Below are 17656 nucleotides of genomic sequence, written 5' to 3'. Positions count from 1 at the left end.
AAAGGCTATGGAGCAGGGGGCTCCGGGCCTTTTTCTCCTCGGAGAAACTGGCCGCTGCTGACCTTTGTCTCCCCTGAGAAACTGGCCACAGCCCACTCCTCCTCCCCAAGCAGATCCAGCATGTCTCAGTCATTATTCACTGTCGTCCGTGGCACCTGGAGGGGGACTCGTGAGAAGTCACTCCCACATTGTTACACATATACAATGGAATATTGCTCAGCCATATTCAGCCATAAAAAAGAATGAATTTTACCATTTGCAGCAACACAGATGGAACTATTGGGTATTATCAATGTTAAGTGAAATAGGTCAGTCACAGAAAACAAATACCATATTTCACTCATTTGTGGAATCTAAAGAACAACATAAACAAACAAATAAAACAGAAACAGAGTCATAGATGCAGAGAACAGTCTGATAGTTGTTGGAGGAGGATGGGTAGGGGACCGGGTGAAAAAGTTGAAGGAACTGACAAGTACAGATTGGTAGTCACAAAACAGTCATGGGGATGTAATGTACAGCATAGGGAATATAGTCAGTAATAGTATAATAATTATGTATGGTGTCAGGTGGGTGCTGGAAATATTTCTGTGGCAGGATACTTTGTAAAGTATATGATTGTGCAAAAACTCTGGTAAGTAAAAGTCAAAAATGCAGTTTTAAAAACAAATTAAATTTCATTATTATTGGTTTGACTCATTTATTTAAATACAGGCACTAAATGGACAACCATTTGTATTCTTCATTTCAATAAAAAAAACCCTTGGAAATCAATGTCAGTTATTTTGCCACTGGCTAGGGCATAAGGAAGAAGACTTATGTAAACTAAAACATAAAATGGTACTTCATAGAACACGATTCTGTCTGTATACACCAAATAAAAAGTATGTAAAAATCATAACCATAGAATACAAAACAGTAACAAATGTGTTTACACAGAGCACTGATTATAGTTCTTGGATGATAGGAAACATTACTGCTTTCCTTGACAGTATAGAAAAAGAGTGAGGTTCAAGGATATTTCTATGAAAAAGTTGAAGCTGCTTTATGGACAGCAAGGATAACACTTCAGTTGTGCTGATCCATTTATCTCCCACAATCTCCCCAGAATCTTTCCACTGCCCACCATAAAAAGTGGAGTTCAACAGAAAATCATCTAAGACTCAAAAAGTGAACAAGGCTTCAAAACTAAATAGTGAACTGCAATTAAAATTCAAGTATCTTGATTCTGTTATGATTAATTCAGCAAACATATTTTAAATGTCTGTTCTTCTAGGTTCTGAGGGTAAATGGAACCCTAAATGTCAAGTAAGTCAGTGATAAAACCTGACATTTCTGTACCACTTAAGGACTTTCAAAAGACCCCTTACATTTATTGTGGGGTCTTTTTAAGTGACCAGGATAGTATCACCATCTTTTATTTTACTGATGAGGAAAGAGACCCATACAGACATAGTCGGTAAAGCTTTCGGGGTCTGTTATTTTAGCTAAACCACAGCTAACTTAAGATGAGCTTGTATTCTTTTTTAAAATGTCTAAGATTTATTTGATTGTAATTAAAATTTTATATTTATATTATTGTTCAATTACAGTTGTCCTGATTGGCTTGTATTCTAAAAAAATTCATGAAGTATTTGTAAAGTGTGTCTCTATTACTTTGACCTGCTTTTTGTGTTTCTTTTTTCCATTTATTTATTTATTTGTTTGTTTGTTGTTCAAGTACAGTTGTATAATTTTTACCCCACCATGCCCCCTGCTCCACCCATTTGCTGCTTCTTGTGTTTCTTATTACAACTTCTTAAAAAATGTATTTCTGCCCTGGCTGGTGAGACTCAGTAGCACCGGCCTGTAAACCAAAGGGTCACCAGTTGATTCCCAGTCAGGGCACATGCCTAGATTGTGCACCAGGTCCCCAGTGGGGAAACTCGTGAGAGGAAAGCACACACTGTTTTTCTCTCTCTTTCTCCTTCCCTTCCTCTCTCTCTAAAAAGAAATAAAATCTTTTTTAAAGATTTTATTTATTTATTTTTAGAGGGGAAGGGAAGGAGAGAGGGAGAGAAATATCAATGTATGGTTGCCTCTGGTGTGTCCCCTGCCGGGAACTGGCCTGAAACCCAGGCATGTGCCCTGACTGGGAATCGAACTGCGATCATCTGGTTCACAGGCCCGCACTCAATCCACTGAGCTACACCAGCCAGGGCGAAATAAAATCTTTTTAAAAATCCAAAAAACATACGAACCGTAAAATGACAACAAACTCACAACTACCAACAACTGAACCTAATAAAACAAAAACAAAAATAAAAATGAACTAAGCAAACAACTAGAACAGGAACAGATTCACAGAAATAGAGAACACATGGAGGGTTATCAGTGGGGAGCAGCGAGAATGGGGTCAAAGGTACAGGGAATAAGATGCATAAGTGGTGGGTACAAATAGACAGGGATAGGGTAAGACCAGTATATGAAATTGAGAAACCGAGGAACTTATACGTACAACCCACTGACATGAACTCATGTGGGGGCGGGGTTCAGGGAAGAGGGGAATAAAGGGGGGAAATAGGACAACTGTTAACAGCATAATCAATTAAATATATTTAAAAAATTCTAATGGATAACATCCAAATATTCCTAGTTTCTCAAAATCAAACATCAGCTACTACTCTTCTCTGGTTTAGTCAAAAAGAATCCACTTACTTGTACCCCAAATATGCCTTCTATTTTCCTACCTCTTAGCTTTTGTCCCTGCTGTTCTCCTGTTTGAATGCCTTCAGGATGATCTCATTCTTCAAATCCCTCTCTAATCTAATACCTCCTCTGTTCTATCTCAGCTCAAAGGCATCTCTCTCACTTCTGACTTTGCATGGAACATACTGTTTACATTATTCAAATGGCATTGTCTTGCTTATTTCCATGTTGTGATGGTATCTTATTTGTCAGGTGCTAGAGGTCAGAGATCAGCCATGTCTAATTATTGGATAGCTCCTATATTATTAAGTCCAGAGCCTTGTTCATAAGTCAGTGCTCAGTAAATATTTGTTGACTGTGGGACAAGTGAGGCTGTTTGCTACCCATATAAAGTTTAGAGTGCAAATTTTCCATTTCAAAAATACTTGTATTCATACTCTGCGTAGCTGTTACCTCACTGGAGATTTCTCTGAAGTATGTTAACCCTGATCTGGTTACTGTGATGGTGATTTCAGGATGATGAATGTTGCATTTCTAAAACCAGACATAAGGAAGAGACCCAGAGACAGGGCTCCACATTCCTAACAGGAACATCTTTTCCCTGGGCTGTCTTAATGCCTACAGTTTATTAACCATTAGTCACATTCCAAATTAAGTTAGACTTCCATAACTGGCAATGCAGGCCATGAAATCTTACCTCACTATAATGGACATCCATCATTCCAGCATCTTCTTTCATTGCTCCTTCTTCATCTATATTAGGAGTAATTTTCTTGAAGGCTGAACATCCACTTGGAAATAATTCTGTGAGAAGAGAAAACCAGTGAAGTAAATTTATATAAAAAGTGTTATGCAGTATGCAATTTCATCAAAAAACTAAAAATGGAACTGTTTTTTAATTATTTATTTTATTTATCTTTTTAGAGGGGAAGGGAAGGAGAGAGGAAGAGAAACATCAATGTATGGTTGCTTTCTCATGCATCCCCTGCTGGGAACTGGCCCCTGCTGGGAACTGGCCTGCAACCCAGGCATGTGCCCTGACAGGGAATTGAATCACAATCTTTTGTTCTGCAGGCCCGTGCTCAATCCACTGAGCTACACCAGCCAGGGCAATGGAACTACTTTTTGATCCAGCAATTCCATTGCTGGGATTATGCCCTAAGAATCCCAAAACACCAATTCAAAGGAACCTGTGCACCCCAATGTTCATAGTAGCACAATTTACAATAGTCAAGTGCTGAAAACAATCTAAGTGCCTATCAGTAAATGAGTGGATCCAAGAACTCTGGTATATTAATGCAATGGAATACTATGCGGCTGAAATAAAGGAGCCCCTACCCTTAGTAACAGCATGGATGCAAGTGCAGAGCATTATGCTAAGTGAAATAATCCAGGTGGTGAAAGACAAATACCATATGATCTCACCTAAGTGGAACCTAATCAACAAAACAAACAAACAGGCAAAATATAACCAGAGACACTGAAATAAAGAATAAACTGACAGTAACCAGAGGGGAGAGGGGAGGGAGGTAATGGGGGAAAGAAGGAGAAGGCTTGTCAAGGAACACGTATAAAGGGCCCATGGACAAAGCCAAAGAGGGGCAGGATTTAGGATGGGAGGTGGCAGTGGGTGTGGCAGGGGAAAATGGAGACAACTGTACTTGAATAACAATTAAAAAAGAACAAAAATGTTTTGTAAATAACAGCCTTATAGGATTGGTTACCCTTAAAAATAAAGATATTTTTGTGAGGACCAAAGACATAAGTACAATTTTCAGTTACAAAAAATTTTTTATAAGTTATTTCCAGCTACTACACATTATACCAGTCATTTTTCCCAAAAAGTGAACTCAACTTATTTACAAATAATTTCCATTCTCTGATTATGTACGTACCATCTTCAGTGACTAATACAGTAAATGTTTTCCTAGAGTGATCTAAACATTGTTATAAACACTTTGATCCTCTATTCAATTATGGTCTCCCATCTAAACAAGGAGGGCATGTACTTTTCAGGTAACCACTGAATGCATTTTTGTAACCATCTCTAACTCCTGATTTTACTGAAAAATTGGGGAAAAGAATGGGCTGTTGGGGGAGGCCTAACTTAGGATTTGTGAAACGGGAAGAAAAATAAAACACATGTCAAGAATGAAGCATCCTGCCCTGGCTGGTGTAGTTCAGTGGATTGAGCGCGGGCCTGTGAAGCAAAGGATCACAGTTCGAGTCCCAGTCAGGGCACATGCCTGGGTTGCAGACTGGTTCCCGGCAGGGGAGACATGAGAGGCAACCACACATTGATATTTCTCTCTCTCTCCTTTCCTTCCCCTCTTTCTGAAAATAAATAAATAAAATATTAAAAAAAAAAAAAGAATGAAGCATCCTTGGAGAAAGGGGTCAGGGCACTAAAGAACCAGAGCTTTTGGAGTTAGACCCAGTTCTGTCACTAATTGTGTGACTTTAGACATATTTATCTCTATAGGACTGTAAGAGTTCTCATTGTCATAAAACAGAGATAATAACTGCAGTATGAGAGTTAAATGAAATATAAAGTGTTAGAACAGAACCTAGCATATAAGAAGTATTTAATGAATTATTATTCCCTAGAAAAGCTACTAATATTAGCTTTCCCAAGATTAAATAATTTTGCCAGCTGGTATAGTGACTCCACAGGTGGACCACTGAGAGGTAAGAAGGGAGCTCCAGCTGAGAACCACTGCTATAGGATCATGGACCAAATTGTTACTGTTAGGCAACAGTCTAGGTATAAAAGACCACATGGTTGCCCTACTGATTCTAAAGAGAGGAACATATCTAACCACTCCTGTTGCGGCTATCTTTACTAAGTGGGTTGGTCACAAAGAGAACAAATTCTTATAGTATTTGGTCAGAAGGGAACAAACAACTACTTCACTCTATTGTTCTACAATGGCTCTAATAGTGATGCTTGGAGAAATAATGACCTACTTCCAACTAAGTATGTGGTAAACTTTCTGGGAGAGGTTGGAGAAGGAAGATTTAAGAAAGTCAAACCATATATTAAGATTTCTCAGAATTCTGGTGCGAAAAGGTCATGAAACAAACAGAGCTTGGATTTTGACAACTCTTCTTATGTAAATGGAAGCTAACTAGACATACATACATCTGATAAGATACATGGGTTATCAAGTAAGCACCACACAATTATGCAGGAGATAAAATTATGGTGAGGTAAGGAGGGAGGGAGGAAGAGGAGGAGGGAGAGGAAGAGAGAGAGAATGAAGTTGTTGTTCCACTTATTTATGCATTCATTTGTTGATTTTTGTATGTGCCCTGAGTGGGGCTAGAACTTACAACCTTGGCATATTGGGACAATGCTCTAACCAACTGACTTACCCCGCTGGGGCCAAGATGGAGTTACTCGAAAGTACAGGGTCTGGCAGAAGTAAAATCTGCTTCGGTGTGATTGGTAGGGTAATAAGATGGGTGCAGTAATTTATACTTTTAATTTCAACATTTCACCTAAAATGCCATATGGTGTGCTTGAGTGTTATATAGTTATGTTACAGAATTACACGCTTACAATTTTGAAATACAAGATTCTGTAATAAAAGACAGGTGTTATCTGTGCCAGACTCTACTTTATCAGGAATGAAGAAACACATAGGGAGTGAGTGGTCAGTAGATTTCTGTTAAGGCAGGGGAGGCAGAAGTGAAAATGAGATTTATTGGACTTTAGAACTGTTTTTGTTCAAGGACATTAGGTAATAAAAAAGCACTGACAATAGAGCACACTTCATTTGAGACCAGGACATACTTCTGAAGATAAGCATGACTAACACAGTCTGCTATACACTCCTATTCAAAGTACTGAACCATAACAAGATAAGAAAGCTACACCAGAATGTAAATCAACTCATCACTTAATTCTTTGACAAAGTCTTTCCAGGAAGGAAAAAAACACCCTGAACTAAACAGTGTGCTCAGTGACACAGCCAATTTACATTCAGGATAATGATCCTCATCTGAACCAGTAGCAACAATTGAGGATAATGATCCTCAAGTGAACCAGTAGCAAACAATTCTCAGACCAGCAGCTGGGCCACACAGGTCACTCTGAACAGTAGTACACTAGAACTTTTTGAAATTTAGAAGAAAAATCTTTCACTTGACCACCTCTATGAAATTAAGAACTAGGCAGGAAGGAAGAGGGCCCCAAAACTTGAGTGAAACCACCCATGTGGAGGGTTGGGTGGCAGAAGTGGCAGTGGCCAAGCAGCCCAGGTTTGTGACAGCTCCCAGCACACATGTGCCCACCCTGTGGTCATGATGCCCAAGTGGAAGGTCAGCTCCACCAAGGGGGCAGGGAAAGAGCCCAATAGAAGATTGGCAAGGCTGTCAGCTAAACCCGCTTCTGCCAAAGTGGAAAAAAAGCCAAAACTGGGAGGACAGAACAGGATAAATCTGCAGTAAAAAAAAAATGCTAACAAAAGGGAACAGGGGAGCAAAGGGAAACCAGGCTGAAGTGGCCAACCAGGAACCTAGACATCTGCAGAAAACAGAAAAACTAAAAATAAGAAGAGCCCAGCCTTAGATGAAGCAGGGGAGAAAGAAGCCAAGTCTGAGGAACATCACGTATCATGTCTTATCAGTGGTCCCTGTCTCCCTTCTTGTACAATCCAGAGAAATATTTTTATCAACTACTTTGTAAATGCAAAGTTTGTAGTAGCTCTAAAATATTTCTAAGAAGAAGGAATTCTACCTCATCCCAAAGTCTAAATTTAGCTTCTTTTTAAGAGGTGAAATCACATGCTGTTTCTTTTTTGGTACAATCAAAAATAGTGGGATATTGAATATGGGAGGCTTTGATTGTTTTGGTGTCAGCTTAACATTCCACAGATGGGGATACTTTTAGTATTTTATAAGACAAGGCATACTAAATGGTAAATTGGAGTCAGTCATTTATTGTGTCGTGAACATTTTAAATTACTTCTATTCTCTTGGCTCTCCTTGTTAGAACTTTGAGCACTCTAAGTTAATCTCTGGTGTGGTAGTCCAGTTTTCCTAATAACTTTGTTAATGTGCTGGGAAAAACGGAAAATTGGATTATGTAGTGTATATGATTATTATTGTCAATTAGTGTGACTCTGATGAAAAAGGGTATCAACATTTGAAGATATTGGTACTTGATTAAGAAAATTAGCCTCCAATTTTTAAGCTGGAAAGTCACTGGAACAATTTTAGAATATAATCACAAGCATATGACTTTTGGAATTTTTGGTATGTATGTCAAGAACTGTGTACAGCCCTGGCTGGTGTGGCTCAGTGGATTGAGTGCTGGCCTGTGAACTGAAAGGTCACTGGTTAGATTCCGAGTCAGGGCACATGGCTGGGATGCAGGCCAGGTCCCTAGTTTGGGGTGTGCGAGAGGCGATCAATTGATGTTTCTCTTGCATATCTATGTTTCTCTCCCTCTCTTTCTCACCCTCTCCCCGCCTATCCAAAAATAAATAAAATCTTTTTTAAAAAAGAATTGTTTACAAGCTGAAATGTCTGTGTATTTATCCTCAAAACAATGGATATAATCTCAGTTATGAAAGAAAAAAATGTGAGTAAAGAGATAAAGAATGTAGTTCTTATGAGGAAGAGTCAATCCCTGAAAGCCTCAGGCTGCTAAGTCCATGACTTTGGGGAAAAATTCCTGTTTTCTCTGAGGAGACTGGAGTGATTCCCAAATCTACGATTTTTCATCATTTCCTTCTTCAATGATATACAGAATGCTGTGATTTAGGGGAGGACAAATGATCAGATGAAGCTAAACCATCTTGGGAGAGAGCCTTGTAGAAGGAGGGTAATTAGGTTTCTTCTCAGAAAAGGGTCAACACCTACCATTGGAGGTTGTATCTGCGTCGTCTGGTATAAACAGTTCTACTGTGGATTTTCACTACAGAGTCCATTATTTTTGTTTAAGTGTGTTATCATGTTTCCTATGCCCCATGACATTTCTCTACCTAGAGGATACTATATCTCCTTGCTTGCTTAAGTTATCAATATGCACTAAATTACTCAATGAAATGAGGACCTTTTTGTTTGTTAGGGTCTTGAAAATACTTGAGGAAAATTCTGATTCCCCTTAGTCCTGGAAAGATTTTCAGATGATACAAGTTACTGACTGTGGAAGTGGCCAATATATATATCCCAAGAGAAGGAGGCATGTGTTTGAGGGATCTTACGTAACGTTATATAGCATCATATAAGATGGTCTTGGAGAGTCTGTCAGCCTTTCTGGTATGTGATGCCCATCCTCGCCCTTCATAGATAGCTGTAGCTTCTGTATTCCTGACGGCTATTCTAGGGAAAGCAAAATGCAAACTGTCCAAGTAGCAGCCACTACCTTGAGCACAAATTCGCCCATTAAAAAAGTGGGAAGGAGTTTGGAGGTTGGGGAAGCTGCCCAGCCCTTGATAAAATAAGACCACTAGTCAAAAGAACAGTAAGAGGTAAGAGTCCTGAGGGGAGGGAAAAAGAAAAAAAGCTGTGATTGAGAAGGCATTGGTGAATAAAAAGCTTTGTAGAATTTCAGCTATCAGATTCTGAGTGCGAAGACTTGGGAAAGGGATCAACATTACCCTATAAGGAATGAAAAGAGTGGACTCTCTGGGAAAGAAAAATTCTTTTTCAGGATTTATGTGGGGACCTACAGGCCTGAAGCTTTGCTGAACCTTGGGTACTATGTGGTGGTGGAAGAATGCAGAAACTTCATTATCTTCCCTGGGGTAAAATAGTCTTGTCCTTTCTCAGGGAGAGGTACATCAAGTCTAACCTCCAGAGAATGAGATGTAGGAACATTGTGAGGGTCTCCAACACAAGAGAAGTAAAAAAAAAAATTCAGACTGGCCCAGGCTGGGTAGCTCAGTTGGCTAGAGCATCATCCCAATACACCAAGGTTGTGTGTTTGATCCCTGTTCAGGACACAAGCCAACCAGTGAGTACATAAAAAGTGGAACGAAGCAATCAATCAATCTCTTTCTCCCTCCCTTCTCTAAAATCAATTTTAAAAATAAAAATTAAAAAAATTTAAAATAGCCCTGGCTGGTGTAGCTCAGTGGATTGAGCACAGAGGATCACGGTTTGATTCCCAGTTAGGGCACATGCCTGAGTTCCCTGCAGGCCAACTCCCAGCAAGGGACGCAAGAAAGGCAACCATACATTGATGTTTCTCTAACTCTCTCCTTCCCCTCTAAAGATACATAAATAAATAAAATCTTTAAAAAAATTTTAAATAATTTTTAAATTGTTATTCTATTACATTGGCCCAATTTTTCCCCCTTGCCCTGAACAAAATACTGGCAATCCGGATTCAGAAATACATTAAAAAGATCACACACCACGATCAAGTGAGATTCATCTCAGGGATGCAAGGATGGTACAACATTAGCAAATCAATAAATGCAATACATCACATAAACTAAATGAAGTACAAAAATCACATGATCATATCAATAGATCTGTTTTTTATTTTATATTTTGGAGGTAGGAATAACTAACACCCAGTATCACCACATAAGAGTAACTTTGATAAAAGAAAGAGAATGATCAGCCTAAGGTCTCTCTGGTATAAAGAACAAAAACTCTCTCTCTCTGAAAGAAGTTTGAGACCAGGGACAGGACAGGGAGAACTGTACCCCTCCTCCACTTTCCCTTCCAGTCCAGTGCCTGAAACATGAGAAAAACGATCTGTAGTCGCCCCTGGAGCCAAGGGCCCACGCCCTTGCTTATTTAGGCAACCACCCAATAAGACAAACTATTTTTTTCTGATAAACTCTACATAGGAGAACATGTCACCAATGTGGTCAGCTGGTCAGTATTTCTATTCCACTTTGATTTGAACAACGCTTTACAATGAATGACTTCAAGGGAAATGGCATACAATTTTAACACACAATTTCTGCCAATTGAAATGCCAAATATTTATAACATCGTTAACTCCTTCCTTTTTGTATTCATTAGCAAAGGACAGATATTTAATGATAGAAAACAAAGGATTCCAGACTTGCTCAATTATTTCTGTTAAATAAGTTTGTCTTAAAAGTGTAAATAAAACATTTTTTTTCAGATCTGTACTCAAATGAACCTTTACTTACTCTGCTAATATCCAGCTCTTCTCTAGATCATGGAGTTCTCAGACTGGGTAACAGGGTAACAGATTATGTTTTTAACTTGTTTTAAATTAAGACCCCTTTAGCATAACTATCATAGTTTAATCAGATAATTAACAAAAGGTATTTTGGATCATTTGAATGGCTGAATATAAGAGGAAAAAAGCCTGAAGATTTTCCTGCTGCCACCATTTTAAAATCAGGTTTTCTACGCAAAGTAAAATTTTCCAGGACTTCCGCCAAGATGGAGGCATAGGTGGAAACACTGTGCCTTCTCCCACAACCAAGTTTGACTACAACAAAGGTTTGGAGAACAAAGACACAGCCAAAGAACAGAAAATTGAATTATAAGGAAGTCCCACAACAACGAACCCTTCAACCGGGACAGTAAGAGGGGCGGAGCCAGCAGCGGAGCAGGGTCAGGCAGGACAGATTCCCCGACTTAGGCGCGCAAGTGGCCAGGACCCAGTCAGGGTGTGGGGCAGACTGACCTCGGTCGCACATTCGCGCACAGTGAGATGGACCACGCAGGCCCCAGTGGTGATCCCAGTGGTGGAGGGCTGACAGCGGTGGCACTCTAGCGTGCAGTGGGACAAAACGCACGGGCCTGGTGAAGGTGGCGGCTGCTGCACCTGTGGAGGCCTCAGCGGGAGGTGGCAGACGGGACGCCATTGCTCCTCTTTGACCCCGCCCAAACATACAGCATCACAACCCAGAGACTTAGTTGCCCTGCTCTGGTGAACACCTAGGGCTCCGATCCTGCTATGGAACAGGCACGAACAGCCCAAAAGATGGCACAAGAAGCACTCAAAGTCCCAGAGCCTATAACTCTCAGTAACCAAGAGATTGCCAGCCTCTCAGAAGCACAATTCAAGACACTGTTTATCAGGATGCTCACAGAACTGGTTGATTAGTCACAAATTAGAGGAACATATGAAGGCTAAACTAATTGAAATGAAGGGAGAAGCACAGGAAACCAATAGCGATGGAAAGGAAACCAGGACTCAAATCAATGGAATGGACCAGAAGGAAGAACGAAACATCCAACCAGAAAGGAATGAAGAAATGAGAATTCAAAAAAATGAGGAGAGGCTTAGGAACCTCTAGGACATCTTTAAACGTTCCAACATCCGGATTATAGGGGTACCAGAAGGGGGAAAGAAACAGCCACGAGTGGAAAACTTATTTGAACAAATAATAAAGGAGAACTTCCCCAGTCTGGCAAAGGAAATAGACTTCCAGGAAATCCAGGAAGCTCAGAGAGTGCCAAAGAAGTTGGACCCAAGAAGGAACACACCAAGGCACATCAGAAGTACATTAGCCAAGATTAAAATGAAGGAGAGAATCCTAGAAGCAGCAGGAGATAAGGGGACAGTCACTTACAAAGGAGTACCCATCAGACTGTCAGCGGATATCTCAAAAGAGACCTTACAGGCAAGAAGGGGCTGGAAAGAAGTATTCCAAGTCATGAAATCCAAAGACCTACAGCCAAGATTGCTTTATCCAGCAAAGCTTTCATTTAGAATGGAAGGACAGATAAAGTGCTTCTCAGATAAGGTCAAGTTCAAGGAGTTCATCATCACCAAGCCCTTATTCTATGAAATGCTAAAGGGACTTATCTAAGAAAAAGAAGATGAAAAATATGAACAGTGAAAGGACAGCAAACTCACAGTTATTAACAACCACACCTAAAACAAAAGCAAACCAAGAGGACAGCTAGATCAGGAGCAGAACCATAGAAATGAAGAACACATGGAGGGTTAGCAACAGGGGAGTGGGAGGAGGAGAAGTGGGGAGAAGGTACAGAAAATAGCATAGATGGTAGGTAGAAAATAGATAGGGGGGAGGGCAAGAATAGTGGGGGAAATATAGAATCTAAAGAACTTGAGACACGTGGTTATAAACTAAGAGGGGAAGAATGGTGGGGGAGGGAGTGTGTGGGTGGAGGGGAATGAAGGGGGGGAATAGAACAACTCTAATGGTATAATCAATAAAATATATTTTAAAAATTTTTCCAGATTTAAAAATAGATGGCACTCATAAATATGTAAACTTCTCTTGATTTTAACATTCTTATTTAAAATATAAAATGAACTTTTTCATATTCAGCTAAGGGCTCTTTGATTTCTATGAACTATAAATTCTAAAAAACTCAAAGGTATTATGAAATAAAAATTTTAATGATTAGTTTAAAAACCACAGCAATATGTATATTCTATATTTGTTGCTATTTTGTCTAATCCTATAGTTTTATTTCTAACTATATCCTTAAGCTTAAGGATAATAGGGATAAATAATTTTTTATTTGTCTTGGTTTTAAGGTCTTTTCATTTGTGAAAAATAATTCTAGGAAAATATTTTAATATATTTAACTATTTCAATATCTAAAGGATATAGTTTTATACTTAGTGGACATAAAACTCTTACTTCCAATGTCTACTAATTTAAAAAATGAGATAATAGTGACCTAATTTCTCTGAAAGATACATCTAAAATGTATTTAGTACTCTCTTTAGGGTTCTCATATCTGTTAGTCTATTTGGAACTGGAGGTGTTCAATTTCAATATTTAGTTTTATTGTAATTTCACAGGCAGACCAGTAATGTAGGACCTTCTTTTGATATTGTTTTAAAGCTGTATGTGTACCAAAAGGACAAAACTAGAGTACACCGACTTCAAATGAACACATTGTTCAAAAAATCTCAGTATCAAAAAGAAAGTGTTCATTTAAAATATAAGTAAAATGAATCTACATTTTAATCATGATACCATCCACATTTGGAAAGACTCTTTTCAGTATTAAATGAGGCAATCAGTTATTGAGCTTAGATGTGAAATGAAAGATACATAGTTGCAGGTAGGCATTCTGTAATTAAAAACCAATGCAGTCTTAGCTTGTACGGCTCAGTGGATTGAGTGCTGGCCTGTGAACCAAAGTTCAATTCCCAGTAAGGACACATGCCTGGGTTGCAGGCAAGGTGCCCAGTAGGGGGCACGTGAGAGGCAACCACACATGGATGTTTCTCTCCCTCTCTTTCTCCCTCCCTTCCCCTCTCTCAAATAAATAAATAGATAGACAGACATATAGATAAATAATCTTTAAAACCCCCCACAAAACATGATTGTATTCTCATAGCAAAACCAGACTGATATGACCCCCAGAAGATGGTTTCATTTTGACCTAAGGTTACTCATTTAACCTTAAAGGAAGTAGCTTGGCTATTACAACAGGTAGTAGGAGATTTCTTTGCAATGTCCATCACCAATAATTTTTTTATATGTAACACTGCATAATATAGTGTATGTATTGATTTGATACACACATATATTCCAAAATTAACACAGTGTGTTCACCGCACATAATTACCATTTTGGGGTAGAGAACATTTAACATCTACTCTCTTAGCAACTTGCAAGTATATAAGACTACTGTTAACTATAATCACTATCCTGTACATTCGGATCTTCAGAACTTATTTAATATGTGGAAGTCTGTACCCTTTGAACAACATCTCATTTCCCCCAACCTCTGGTAACTATCATTCTACTGTTTTTACAAGTTTGGCTTTTTTAGTTTCCACATGAGTGAGATCACACAGTATTAGTCTTTCACTAACTTCCTTAGCATAATGTTCTCAAGATCCATCCATGCTATCACAAATGGCAAGATTGCCTTCTTTTTCACAGTTGAATAATATTTTATGTGTGTATGTATGTGTGGCACATGCATGTGCCACATCTTTTATCCATTCACACAGCTCCCTTTCTCCTGTTTTTGTGTTACTAATTGACATCCCTTTATTTCAGTTTGAAGAACTTGTTTCAGCATTTCCTGTAAGGCAGGTCTAGTGGTGATGAATTCCTTCAGCTTTTGTTTGCCTTGGAAAATCCTTATCATTTCTGGACAGCTTTGCTGAATAGAATATTCTCGGGTGGCAGTTTTTATTCTTTAGCACATTGAATATATCATGTCACACTCTCCTGACTAGGGTTTCTGCTGAGAAATCTACTGACAGTCCTATGGGGGTTCCCTTGTAAATTCCAACCCTGTTTTTCCCTTGCTCCCTTTAAAATTCTCTGTTTTTGGTTTTTGACAGTTTTATTACAAGGTGTTTTAGAGATGATCTCTTTATGTTGCATTGTTTCGGGATCTATATGCGCTTCATGAATTTGGATGTCCAAATCACTCCCCAGATTTGAGAGGATCTCAGTAACTATTTCTTGAAATGAGCTTTCTGTCTCCCTCTCTTCTTCTCATGGAACTCCAGTAATTCACATTTTTTTCTTTTGATGGTACCCCACAGATCACATAGGCTTTCTTCACTCTTTTTCATTGTTTTGTTTTCCTCTGAATGGATAATTTTAAAAGTCTTCCCTTCTAATTTACAGATTATTTCTTTTGCTTGATCCTGCTGGTAATGCTATTTCATTTTTCACTTCATTGTATTCTTGGGCTCAGGAGTTTCTGTTTAGTTTTTTAATAATTTCTACCTTTGTTTAACCTCATTATGTTCATGTATTGTTTTCCTGATTTCACTGAATTTTGTTCCTATTAATAATTCAATGAGCTTCCTTAAAACAGCCATTTTAAATTCTTATTTTTTAAGATTTTATTTATTTATCTTTAGAGGGGAAGGGAAGGAGGGAGAGAAATACCAAAGTATGGTTGCCTCTCGTGTGTCCCCCACTAGGAACTAGCCTGCAACCCAGGCATGTGCCCTGACTGGGAATCTAACCACAATCCTATGGTTCAATCCACTGAGCTACACCAGCCAGGGCTATTTTGAATTCTTTATTAGGATCTCCATGTCTTTGAGTTTGATTAGTGGGAGGTTATTGTGATCCTTTGGCGATATGTTTCCTTCACTTTTCATGTTCCTTGAAGTCTTGCATTGCTGTCTTTACATCTGAAGTAGCAGTGACTTCCAACCTTCTTTACTGACTGACTTAGAGAAATGCCTTCCATCTGCCCTGCTTGGGATTCTGAGGCTTTCACAGACCTTCTATGGATACACCAGCTCCACACTTCTTGTTCCTTCTTATAGCAGAATCTTAAGCTTGTATGCCATCGCTCCATCGTGCTACAAACCAGGCCAGGCACTAATAGCCTCCTCCCATTTTGCTTTCCCAAGAGTGATGCTAAAGTTCAAGTGTGTGGTCTCTTCTCCACCCACAGATTCTGGCTGACTTTCTGCACATGCTCATTAGCTGTGTGCTAAACCGTGGTCTTGCTGCCACCAGGGGCATGCATAGGGAGCTAACTACAGGATGAGAGATGTATGGTGGAGGCACATGGAGCACTGGGGGTCCTTATGGGCCAGTTGGAGGGATCCACAGCCTAAATGTCTCTAGCAGCTTACTGCCATGCCTCTTGATAAGAGTCCATGATCTGTGTCCCTGTAATGTCCTCTGAGAATTTTATCTGCCACTCTCCCAGCTTTTTCCTGCCCCAACTGCCAGTCGTGATCCCAGCATTTGGAAGGGGCCAGAGGGCAATGGACCTCTTTGGCAGCATCCTGTACAGCTGGGCAATCAAGTTATCTGCTCACATGATCTCTCTTGTCCCCGTGGAAGAAATCACAGGAAAGAGGTCTTTCTTGGTACTGATCTATGCCGCCGTGGAGAAGGGGTGACACGAGTCAAGTCAAACTATTCCTCTTACCATCTCCAATGCATCTAAACTTGTATATATACATATTTTCTCCAATGGCACGCTGGTTCTCCACTGGACTCCTGGACTTCTACCAACACTCTCTTTGTTCATGGGTGATTATCTAAGACATTATTGTCCAGAGGCTCCTAGACTGCAGGTAAGAGGGGCAAGATCCACAGCCAGGACAAAGATCCACCTGCCTATTACCTGATGTGGAGGCGGTAATATTCCCAAGTCCCTTGGCATATGGCACTGGATACACAGCTCCAACAACAGCAATTCTGTCTGTGAGTGGATGCCAAATTGTTGTCGGAGGTGGTTATAAACAAGGGAGTCTCATTTGGCCATCTTGTTGATGTGTGACCCCCTTTAATACCCAGGTATTGTTGCACTAAAGTGGCTGTGCAGATAAAATCCAGGGACAGTTGTTGGTGTACTTGAGGCAGTTGAGGGGAAAGCAAGTATCTGGTATTATCCAGAGCTTCTCATCAGCCATGAGAATTTAATTTGTGGCATACTTCCAGGGAGACAGTGTTGGAAAATAAACATTGGATATCAGGCTTGGCTCTGTGTTAAATTTAACTCTTAAAACAGAAGGCAAAATGAGCAATGTAGTTTTTTTAAAATAACAACTTCTGTTAAACACTGAATGAGGCTAAAAGTGAACATATTTTTTCCAGAGGTCGGTTATATCACATTAGTAGTTGCTAGCCACAAAGATAAAAACTATGGTGCTAACTAAAATTCTCCCCACCTCTAGTAACAGAAATGTCTTACTTTTTCGATGAAGAAACTCTGCAACCAAGGCTGCTACATGGACATAACACATTGCTGCCTAAAAAAGGATGTCAAAGAAAAAAAAACAGTTAGAATGTGCTCCAGGGGTTAGGCAGGGTTGTGTTTAGAACAAAGCCTTAAGTAGTTACCTCTGAAAAATCTCCATTTTTCACATGAATCTTGGCCATGCTATCAAGCCAGGTTTTCCTGAGCTCCGGGGTGCTTGCATATGACTTGGCTAAGCTGTACTGGAGATCAATAAGCATTTCAGGGTCTTTCTCATGCTCCTTCATTTGAGCAGTAGCCATTAGAACAGTACGAATTCTTTTGGTTAAATCTTTGACTTCTGTAGGAAAAGCAGTTGCCTAATTTCAAAATGAAAAAGACATGTTTATCAATA

General features: G+C 39.4%; 1 protein-coding gene and 1 pseudogene across 3 annotated transcripts in view; one reads left to right on the top strand and one right to left on the bottom strand.

Annotated features, from left to right (window-relative positions):
- The window catches only part of DOCK11 (dedicator of cytokinesis 11), a 197707-nt gene that overhangs the window by 26337 nt on the left and 153714 nt on the right, over positions 1–17656 (bottom strand). For all 3 annotated transcript variants that reach the window (XM_037050187.1, XM_037050185.1, XM_037050186.1), the window contains 3 exons: positions 17406–17621; positions 17257–17314; positions 3386–3492 (listed from right to left, as the gene is read on the bottom strand). In XM_037050187.1, coding sequence (XP_036906082.1) covers positions 3386–3492; positions 17257–17314; positions 17406–17621 — 381 coding nt within the window. The remainder of the gene's footprint in view (positions 1–3385; positions 3493–17256; positions 17315–17405; positions 17622–17656) is intronic.
- LOC118989844 (non-histone chromosomal protein HMG-14-like) lies at positions 6997–7413 on the top strand (annotated as a pseudogene).

Source organism: Sturnira hondurensis, unplaced genomic scaffold (genome assembly GCF_014824575.4).
Source record: "Sturnira hondurensis isolate 20B ecotype Veracruz unplaced genomic scaffold, ASM1482457v3 Scaffold0006566, whole genome shotgun sequence".
Taxonomy (NCBI): Eukaryota; Metazoa; Chordata; class Mammalia; order Chiroptera; family Phyllostomidae; genus Sturnira; species Sturnira hondurensis.
The sequence above is the reverse complement of the archived record's forward strand: the minus strand, read 5'-3'. Positions and strand labels throughout refer to the sequence as shown.